Source organism: Elephas maximus, chromosome X (assembly GCF_024166365.1).
Source record: "Elephas maximus indicus isolate mEleMax1 chromosome X, mEleMax1 primary haplotype, whole genome shotgun sequence".
Lineage (NCBI taxonomy): Eukaryota > Metazoa > Chordata > Mammalia > Proboscidea > Elephantidae > Elephas > Elephas maximus.
In genome coordinates, this window is record NC_064846.1 from 160,725,296 (window position 1) to 160,737,097 (window position 11,802).

Sequence of the window (11,802 nt, forward strand, 5' to 3'; positions counted from 1 at the left end):
TACACAAAAACCAAGTGAACAACAACAAAAACAAAATCTGGAAAGGGGAAGGGAATTGTTGTTGTTGTCAGGTGCCCTTGAGTCAGTTCGAACTCATAGCAACCCTATGTACAACAGAACAAAACACTGCCGGGTCCTGTGCCATCCTCACAATCGTTGCTATGTTTGAGCCCATTGTTGCAACCACTGTGTCAACCCATCTTACTGAGGGTCTTCCTCTTTTGTACCGACCCTCTACTTTACCAAGCATGACGTCCTTCTCCAGGGAATGGTCCCTCCTGATAACTTGTCCAAAGTATGTGAGATGAAGTCTCGCCATCCTTGCTTCTCAGGAGTATTCTGGCTGTGCTTCTTCCAAGACAGATTTGTTCGTTCTTCTGGCAGTCCATGGTATATTCAATATTCTTCACCAACACCATAATTCAAATGCATCAGTTCTTCAGTCCTCTTTGTATATTGCCCAGTTTTCACATGCATATGAGGTGATTGAAAAAAACGTGGCTTAGGTCCTTAGTCTTCAAGGTGACATCTTTGTTTTTTAAAACTTTAAAGAGTTCTTTTGCAGCAGGTTTACACAATGCAATGCATTGTTTGATTTCTCGGCTGCTGCTTCCATGGGAATTAGTATCCAGATTTTTTGATTCCTGTTTCCAAGGGAATTAGTATCCAGAATTGCTCCAATATATTACCCAAAATGTCCAGTTTTCAACAAAAAATTATGAGACAAGTAAAGAAACATAAAAGTGTGACCCATACACAGGGGGAAAAAAAGCAGGCAAAAGAAACTGCTTGTCATAGATTGAATTATGTCCCCCCAAAAATATGTGTATCAATTTGGCTGGGCCATGATTTCCAGCATTGTGTGGTTGTCCTCCATTTTGTGACTGTAATTTTATGTTAAGAGGATTAGGGTGGGATTGTAACACCACCCTGACTCAGGTCACCTCCCTGATTCAAGGTAAAGTGAGTTTCCCTGGGGTGTGGCCTACACCACCTTTTATTTCTCAAGAGATAAAAGGAAAGGGAAGCAAGCAGAGAGTTGCGGACCTCATGCTACCAAGAAAGCAGCACCAAGAGCAGAGCGCATCCTTTGGACCAGGGTCCCTGCGCCTGAGAAACTCCTCGACCATGGGAAGATTGAGGACAAGGACCTTCCTCCAGAGCGGACAGAGAGAGAAAGCCTTCCCCTGGAGCTGATGCCCTGAATTTGGACTTGTAACCTACTAGACTGTGAGAAAATAAATTTCTCTTTGTTAAAGCCATCCACTTGTGGAATTTCTGTTATGGCAGCACTAGATGACTAAGACACTGCTTGTGAGAGAGCATAGATGTCAGATTTAACAGACTAAGAATTCAATGCACCAAGTACACATATTTTCATATTACTAAAGGAAACCATGCTTAGAGAAGTAAAGGAAGGTGTAATGACAATGACTCATCAAACAGAGAATATCAATAAAGAGACAGAAATTTTTAAAAAGAATCAAACAGAAATTCTTAAGTTAAAAAGTACAATAACCACGACTGGAACACTTATACACTGCTGGTGGGAATGTAAAATGGTACAACCACTTTGGAAATCAATTTGGTGCTTCCTTAAAAAACTAGAAATAGAATTACCATACGATCCAGCAATCCCATTTCTTGGAATATATCCTAGAGAATTAAGAGCCTTTACACGAATAGATATATGCACATCCATGTTCACTGCAGCACTGTTTACAATAGCAAAAAGTTGGAAGCAACCAAGGTGCCCATTAATGGATGAATGGATAAATAAATTATAGTATATTCACACAATGGAATACTTTGCATTGATAAAGAACAATGATGAATCCATGAAACATTTCATAACATGGAGGAATCTGGAAGGCATTATACTGAGTGAAATTAGTCAGTTGCAAAAGGACAAATATTGTACAAGACCACTATTACAATAACTGGAGAAGTAGTTTAAACAGAGAAGAAAATATTCTTTGATGGTTACAAGAGGGGAGAGGGAGGGAGGGAGTGGGGTTTCACTAATTAGGTAGCAGATAAGAATTATTCTAGGTGAAGGCAAAGACAACACACAATACAGGTGAGGTCAGCACAACTGGACTAAACTAAAAGCAAAGAAGTTTCCTGAATAAACTGAATGCTTTGAAGGCCAATGTAGCAGGGGCAGGGGTTTGGGGACCATGGTTTCCGGGGACATCTAAGTCAATTGGCATAATAAAATCTATTAAGAAAACGTTCTGCATCCCACTTTGGAGAGTGGTGTCTGGGGTCTTAAACAGTAGCAAGCAGCCATCTAAGATCCATCAATTGGTCTCAACCCACCTGGAGCAAAGGAGAATGAAGAACACCAAGGTCAGAAGGTAATTATGAGCCCAAGGGACAGAAAGAACCACACAAACCAAAGGCTGCCTCAGCCTGAGACCAGAAGAGCTAGATGGTGCCTGGCTACAACCGATGACTGCCCTGACAAGGAGTGCAATGGAGAGCCCCTGATGGAGCAGGAGAACAGTGGGATGCAGACCCCAAATTCTTGTAAAGAGACCAGACTTAATGGTCTGACTGAGGCTAGAAGGACCCCGGAGGTCATGGTCCCCAGATCTTCTGTTAGCCCAAGACAGAAGCCATTCTCAAAGCCAACTCTTCAGACAGGGATTGGACTGGACTATGGGATAGAAAACGATACTGGTGAAGAACGAGCTTCTTGAATCAAGTAGACACGTGAGACTGTGTTGGCATCTCCTGTCTGGAGGGGAGATGAGAGAGCAGAGGGGGTCAGAGGCTGACCAAATAGACAGGAAAACAGAGAGTGGAGGGAAGGAGTGTGCTATCTCATTAGGGGGAGAACAATTAGGAATATATAGCAAGGCATATATAAGTTTTTGTATGAGAGACTGACTTGATTTGTAAACTTTCACTTAAAGCACAATAAAAATTTTAAAAAGAGTACAATAAACAAGATGAAAAATTTACCAGAGGAGCCCAACAGTAGAATTAAAGCAGCAGAAGAAAGAATCAATGAACTCGAAGATAGATCAATAGAGATTATGCAATCCAAATAACAGAGTGGGGAAAAAAGAATGAGGAAAAATGAACTGAGCCTTAGAGAAATGTGGGACAGCACTAAGCACATGAACACATGTGTAATGGGAGTACCAGAAGGAGAGAATAGATAGAAAGGAACAGAAAAAGTTCAAATAAATAATGGCTGAAAAGTTCCCAAATTTTATGAAAAACATTAATCTATACTTCCAAGAATCACAACAAACTCCAAGTAGGATAAAGACAAAGAGATTCACACACAGACACATCCTACTAAAAATGCTGAAAACCAAAGAAAAATTATTGAAAGTAGCAAGAGAAAAATGAATCAACACATGCAAGGGAACCCCAATAAGATTAACAGATGACTTCTCATCAGAAACAACAGAAGTCTGAAGGCAGTAGGATGATATATTTAAAGCGATGAAAGAAAAAAAACTTCAACCAAGAATCTTATATCCAGCAAAACTATCTTTCAAAAATGAAGGAGAAACAAACACATTAACAGGTGTTAAACAAAACAAAAAACAGAATTTTTGTCAGCAGACCCACCTTACAAGAAATACTAAGGGAAGTTCTTTGGTCTGAAAGCAAGTGAACCCAGATTGCAATATGAATCCTCATAAAAATTTTAAATAAAATACAGCACCAGTAAAGATAATTATGTAATTATATAAGACAAGATAAATGGATATTTCTTGTCCTTTCTTCTCTAAACTGACCAAAAAAGCAATTGTATAAAACAAAATGTATGTAATTGCATTATTGGGTGTATAACATATAGAAATGTAATATATTTGACAATAACAACACAAAGGAGGTAGATGTGAGCAAAGCTCTATTGGAGTAAGAAAATCACACCATAACTCAAATTCACAGGAACAAATGAAGAGAATCAGAAATGGTAAATAAGATGGTTAAATAACAAACTTTGTAACACATACTTGATTTCCCTTCTTCTCTGTTTCCTTTAAAAAACATAAAATTACAGAAATTAATAATTATAACAATGTATTATTGGATCTGTGATATATTTAGATGTAATATGCATAACAATAACAGCACATAAAGAGGGGAGAAGGAAAACAACTGTATAGGAGTAATATTTCTATATCTTATTTGAATTAAGTGTAAATCTGAAATCAATTCTGATAAGATGTATATGGGAAGCTCTAAAACAATTACTAAGAAAATTACTCAAAAATACAGTGAAAAAATCATTTTTGAAATTAAAATGTTACACTGGAAAAAATTTGTTTAATGCAAGAAAGAAGTACAGGACAGAGAAACAAAAATACATGAGAAATATAAAAAACAAAGTAAAATGGCAGACAGAAATCCAACTATATCAATAATAACATTAAATGCTACTAGATTAAACAATCCAATCAAAAGGCAGAGATTGTCAGACTGTATTTAAAAAAATGATCCAACTATATATTGTCTACAGGAGACACACTTTAGATTAAAAGATACGAATAAGTTCAAAGTAAGAAAATGAAAAAAGATATAGCATGCAAACAGCAACAGTAAGAAAGCTGGAGTAGCTGTAGTAATAGTAAAAAAAATAGACTTTAACAGAAAATGTTACTACACATAAAGAAGGGCATTTTATAATTGTGAAAGAATCAATCCATATGGAAAATAAAAACAACTATAAACATATATGCGCCTAGCAACAGAGCCCCAAAATATATGAAGCAAAAACTGTCAGAATTGAGGGAAGAAATAGAAAATTCAACAATAACAGCTAGATATTTCAATACTGCACTTTCAATAACAGATAAAGCATGAGACTGGACCAGATGAGACTGGGGGATTCCCCGAGACTATTACCCTGACATACTCTTTAAACCTTGAACTGAAACTGTCTCCTGAGGTCACCTTCTAGCAAAAAAACTTACCAGCACACAAAATAAAGAATATTACCCATGAGTATGGTTGTGATGGTTAAGATTGTGTGTCAACTTGGCTGGGCCATGATTCTCAGTGTTTATATGTGATCACTCTCATGATGGGATCTGCTGTGAGTAGACCATCAGTTGAAAGGGAGTTTCCTTGGGCATGTGGCCTGCGTCTGAATATAAGTGGATGTTCTGGCTTTTGCCTGCTCTGGATCCTGCAGCTCCCTCCTGTTCGCCTGACCTCTGGTTCTTGGGACTTGAGCTAGTAGCTTATTTGCCAATCTTGGGATTCGTCGATCTTTACAGCCTGTGAGCAAGAGCTCTGCTCTCTGACCTGCCTGTCTTGGGTTCACCAGCCCCTGTGGCTACATGAATCGGGAGAAGCCTCTATCCTGATCCAAGGACTTGGGACATTCCAGCCTCTACAATTGTGTGAGCCGTTTCCTTGATATAAATCTCTCTATATATATATTTATATGCTTTTGCTTCCCTAGAGAACCTAGCCTAAGACATATGGTGCTCCATTGAAAAACCATCTATATGAGACCAAAAGGCCAACAATTTCCCTAAAGCAAAGATGAGAAGATAAGGGGGCAGGGAAACTAGAGTACTGGAAACAGAACAACCAGAATGCAATTAAAGAAACTGTTGACACATTGTGAAAAAGGTAACTGATATCACTGAACAGTTTGTGTACAAATTGTCAAATGGGAACCCTATTTGCTGCTTAAACTTTCACCAAAAACACAATAAAATATCATTTAAAAATAAATAAATAAATAATGGATAGAGCAATGAGGCACAAGATTGACAAGGAAATAGAAGATTTCAACAACACTATAAACCAACTAGATCTAACAGAAATCTATACAACACTATACCCAACAACAGCAGAATATGCATTCTTCTCAAGTACACATGGAACATTCTCCAGGATAGACCATATGCTAGGCCATAATACAAGCCTCAATAAACTGAAAAGAACTGACATCATACAGAGTCTGTTTAACCACAACGAAATGAAATTAGAAATCAATAACAGAAAGAAATTCACAAATATGCAGGAATTAAACAACACACTCCTAAATAATCAATGGGTCAAAGAAGAAATCACAATGAAAATGAGAAAATATTTTGAGATGAATAAAAATGAAGACACGCTATACCAAAACTTATAGAATGAAGTTAAAGCAGTGCTTAAAGAGAAATTTACAGCTATAAATGCCTATGTTAAAAAAGAAAAGGGATCACAAATGCATCACCTTCCACCATAAGGCACTGGAAAAAAAGGAGCATCTAAACTCAGAGCAAGAAGAAGGAAGGAAATAATAAAGACTAGAGTGGAAATTAATGAAATACAGAATAGAAACACAATGGAGAAAATCAATAAAACTAAAAGTTGGTTCTTTGTAAACAAACAAAATTGACAAACCTTATAACTAGACTGACTAAGAAAAAAAAAGAGAGTGAGAGAAGGCTCAAATTACTAAAATCAGGAATGAAAGAAGTGACATTACCACAGATCTTACAGAAATTTTTAAAAAATTATACGGGAATACTATGAACAACTATATGCTAACAAATGAAATAGATGAAATGGACAAATTCCTAAAAGGACACAAACTACCTAAAATGATTTAAGAAGAAATAAAACATCTGAATAGACTTGTAGCAAGTAAGGATATTGAATAAGCAATCAAAAGCCCAGGCCCATACAGCTTCACTGATGAATTCTACCAAACATTTAAAGAAGAATTAATACCAATTCTTTACAAACTCTTAAAAAAAAAATAGAAGAGGAAGGGATATTTCCCAACTTTTTCTATGAGGCCATTGTTACCCTGATATCAACCCAGATAAAGACATCACAAGAAAAGAAAACCACAGAACAATATCTCTTATGAATATAGATGCAAATTTCCTCAAAAAATGCAGCCAAACTGCATCTGGCAACATATTTAAAAAGATTATACATCATGACAAAGAGGGATTTATCACAAGAGTGCTAGGTTGGTGTTACATCTGAAAATTAATTGATGTAATACACCATATCAATAGCATAAGGACAAAACCCACATGGTCATCTCAATAGATGCAGAAAAAAGCACTTGACAAAATTAAATGTCCTTTTGTGATAAAAACCACTCAACAAACTAGGAATAGAAGAGAACTTCCTCAACCTGATAAAGGACATCTACGAAAAAGCCATATACAGACCCATTGCCATTGAGTCAATTCCAACTCATAGTGGCCCTATAGGACAGAGTAGAACTGCCCCATAGAGTTTCCAAGGAACCCCTGGTAGATTCCAACTGCTGGCCTTTTGGTTAGCAGCTATAGCACTTAACCACTATGCCACCAGGGTTGCCACAGCTAATATAATATTTAATGGTGAAAGACCAAATAAATGCTTTCTCCCTAAGATCAGAAACAAGACAAGGATGTCTACTCTCACCAATTCAACATTGTACTCAAGGTTCCAGCCAGGGCAATTAGGCAAGAAAATTAAATAAAAGGCATCCAGATCAGAAAGGAAGAAGTAAAACTATTTCTATTTGAAGATGACATGATCTTATAAATAGAAAATCCTAAGGAGCCCACTAAAAATCTATTAGAACTAATAACTGAGTTCAACAAGGTTGCAGGATAAAAGCTCAATATATAAAAATCAATTGTATTTCTATACAGTTGCAATGGACAATCTGAAAATGCAATTTAAAAAATTCCATTTACAATAGCATTGCAAAGAATAAAAAAGTTAGGAATAAATTTAACAAAAGAAGTGTAAAACTTATACTCTGAACACTATTAAAATTGTTGAAAGAAATTAAAGAAGACCTAAATGAAAAGACATCACATGTTCCTGGAACAGAAGACTTAAGATTGTTAAGATGGCAATAGTCCCCAAATTGACCTACAAATTCAACACAATCTCCGTTAAGATTCTAGCTGGCTTTTTTGAAGATATTGACAAGTTGATCCTAAAATTCATATGAAAATTCAAGGAACCCAGAATAGCCTAAAACAACCTAGAAAAAGAAAATCAAAGTTAGACGGCTTACACATCCCAATTTCAAAACTTTCTACAAAAGCTAGAGTAATCAAGACCGTTTGGTACTCACATAAGAATGGACACACAGAACATGGAACAGAACTGAGAGTCCAAAAATAAACTCTTACATTTACACTCAATTGATTTTCAATAAGAGTGCCAAGAACATTCAATGGGGAAAGAATAGTCTTTTCAACAAATTATGCTAGGTCAACTGGATGTCCACATGCAAAAGAATGAAGTTAGACCACTATCTCACACCATAGACAAAAATTAACTCAAAATGGATCAAAGATCCAAATGTAAGAAAGAGCTAACGCTCTAAAATTCTTATAAGAAAACATAGGAGTAAATCTTTATGACCTTGGATTTGGCAATGGATTCTCAGATATGACACCAAAAGTGCAAGCAACAAAAGAAATATACAGATAAATTGGACTTCATCAAAATTAAAAACTTTTGTGCATCAAAAGACATCATTAAGAAAGTGAAGGAATTCTTACATTACAATAATATTAGGATAAATAACCCCATTAAAAATGGACAAAGGATCTGAATAGACATTCTACAAAGAAGATAAACGGCCAAAAAACACCTGAAAAAGTTGTTAAGCGTCATTAATCGTTAAGGAAATGCAAATCAAAACTACAGTGAGATTGTGCCCCACAGTCACTAGGATGGCTATTAAAGAAAAGAAAAGAAAAGAAAAAAACAGACAATTATCAGCGTCGGTGGGGATGTAGTGAAATCGTAACTCTCCTACATTGCTGGTGGGAATGTAAAATGGTACAGCCACTTGAGAAGGAAATTTGGAAGTTCCTCAAAATGTTAAACATAGAGTTACCATGTTGTTATTGTGTGCCTTCTAGTCAAGATTTACCACTAAAAAAATAAGCCCATTGTCTTCAGGTCTGACTCATAGTGACTCTATAGGACATACAACTGCCCCATAGGGTTTCCAAGGCTATAATCTTTACAGAAGCAGTGTCCCACACTTTTCTTCCACAGAGTGGCTGGTGAGTTCGAACTGCTGACCTTACAGTTAGAAGCGAAGTGCTTAACCACTGTGCCACCAGGGCTTCTGTGAGAGCTGCCATAAAAACCAAAAAAAACCAAACCCAGTGCCATCGAGTCAATTCCAACCCTATAGGACAGAGTAGAACTGCCCCATAGAGTTTCCAAGGAGGGGATTCGAACTGCCGACCCTTTGGTTTGCAGCTGTAGCGCTTAACCACTACGCCACCAGGGCTTCCTGAGAGCTGCCATATGACCCAGCAATTCCACTCATAGGTCTGTAACCAATAGAACTGAAAATACATGTTCACATAAAAACTTGCACACGGATGTTCATACAAGCATTATTCGTAAGAGTCAAAAAGTAGAAACAACCCAAATGTCCATCAACTGATGAATGGGTAGACAAAATGTGCTATGGAATATTAGTGAGCAGTAAAGAGGAATTTAGTACTGATACATGATATACTGCTACATATGATGAACCTGTGAAACATTATGCTAAATGAAAGAAGCCAGTCACAAAAGACCACATATTATATGATTGCATTTATAAGAAATGTCCAGAATAGGCAAATCCGTAGAGACAGAAAGTAGACAGGGGTTACCTAGGGCTGGCATGATGGGGGGAGGGGAGTGACTCTTAATGGGGACTTATGAAGGGTGAAGAAAATGTTCTAAAATTGATTCCAGTGATGGTTATACAACTCTGTGAATACACTCGAAACCACTGACTTGTACCCTTAAAATAGGTGACTTATGTGGTATGTGAATTGTAGTTCAACAAAGCTGCTATTTGTAAAATGTAATCCCTAAGCTAATACTGCCACTTACTGCGACATTTTAAAAGTTGAAAAGTATTTCAGACAGAGAGAGAATTTACTTTTCCAAGTTGGGCTTGACCTTCTTTTTTAAATCTAAGAAATTTGGCTAATTTGGAATAACTGTGGCTAAACCTCGATATAAAAGGATAATTCTTCTTTCTCTGCCCATAAATTACTGCTATAGGATTAGTTCATTTGGAGCTTTTGAAAGATTTATTACATGGTGTGCTTATAGATTTGAAAGAGTTGGTGCTTCTCCAGAGTCCTTTTGTACCTTGCAGAGAATAGCTTGCTAAACCACCAGCACAAGGCAGCTGGGAGGGCGCACAACATTTGATTCCCCAAGGGAAACATCACACTCTAACTAGTGTAGACTACTCTGCAGCCTAAAGGCTTCACCTTAAGCCTGAGTAAACCTTCAAAGCAAACTGTGGAAGAGAAATTGGGAAAATCATCTATAGCCAGATTACAAAGGAACAGAGTTTAAGAGCGAATTATTCATATAATTGTCCCAGCTTATTATTTTTATTTTGATTTGCTTGTGGAGGTCAGGTCTCTTAAACAGTTTCAGCTAGATGCCAGCCCCTAGGAGAAATAACTTCAGCACAAAGTAAACAAAGAAAACACTTAAGCCTCTAATTATATGGGGTGGGGCAGGGGGGAGGGCATATTATCATCTATACAGAAATATACTTTTGGGGGAACCACCCAACCCAGACCCAGTGCCGTCGAGTCGATCCCGATTGGGGGGAACAGATGATCTAATATTCCCCAAATTCTATCTAGAATATTTGAAAAACATCAGGCAAATCTCATAAAGTTTTGTGTTGAATAGCTGTAAGAAATCATTGATCACTGAGTTATAAAATCTAATAAAAATGCAGTGAGGCTACTAAATGTCACATAGGCATGGATACAGCTATTTATAAGAGTATTGAGTAAACAGCTATAAATTTCCAGAGTCTTTCTTGTTCTTTGCCACCGACTTTGAAACGGAGGTTTTCTACTGGTACATTTTCCACTGAAATTAAACATAAAATCTCTCAGACAATACTTTATGGTACATCATAAATTCAAAGCTACATATTCCTAAAGGTCATTTCCTAAGTTAGCCCAATAGTTAACCTTCAGTTCCAGTGAGGATGCCTAGTACAAAATCACCCTTGGCAGCCCAAGAATAGGGAGAGTAAAAGCAGAAGGGGGAGAGGATGAATCTGGCTTGCGCTCCGGTTCACCGGGAGACAGGCGCGTCCCTAGCACTCACCTTTCTCAGATCGCCTATCTTTTCTTAAAGAGGAATTGCCACAGCCCATGTCTTCTGAATAGTGTGTGTTCATGAATTCAACTTCGGATTCCAGACGGAGTGTGAAAAGTACCTCCCTTTATGCTGCAAGGAGCCACTCCTAGCTGATCCACTTCGGTCATAGATACTAATGAGGAAGACAAGTGAGGGAGGGAAGGAAACCGCCAGTTAACGAGGTGGTATCCAAGGGGCTGCTCAGCAGGACTCATTTCACGCTTCTTCTGAATTGCTGTGCATCGTGCGCTGTGCAAAGTGATCAGACCTCATCTAATCCGGGTTTATTTCCCGACACACAGCAGCAGCAACAGGGCAGCTATAGATTGCTTTTCTGCTACACATAAATTACAATACCCATGACTAGGGCAGATCCAGCTCGATATAAAATCAAGCATTAAAAATGAAAAGACAAATCGAAAGGGAAGAGCATGCAATTTCCTGACTGAAATATAGGGAATCGATATGGAGGCTCTGACATAATGTGTTTGGATTTTAAGCTCAAGGTAATTAAATCTATCTGGCCTTTTAAAAACTCACTTTGGAGACTGACTCTGGACCAAAAACAATACATTTAAGGAACTATGCCAAAATTCAAATCAAAGTGAGTTCTTCAATGGTATTTCTCAGAGTCGGTCAGGAGCACTCATTAAAAACAGTGGAGTCTCAAGA

General features: G+C 37.4%; 1 protein-coding gene across 1 annotated transcript in view; it reads right to left on the reverse strand.

The window, feature by feature from the left end:
* Window positions 1-11,256, reverse strand: part of PPEF1 (protein phosphatase with EF-hand domain 1) — a 92,575-nt gene extending 81,319 nt beyond the window's left edge. Inside the window, exon 1 of the mRNA XM_049873440.1 lies at window positions 11,098-11,256. Coding sequence (XP_049729397.1) covers window positions 11,098-11,170 — 73 coding nt within the window. The 5' untranslated portion in view covers window positions 11,171-11,256. The remainder of the gene's footprint in view (window positions 1-11,097) is intronic.
* Between the last annotated feature and the right edge of the window lie 546 nt (window positions 11,257-11,802).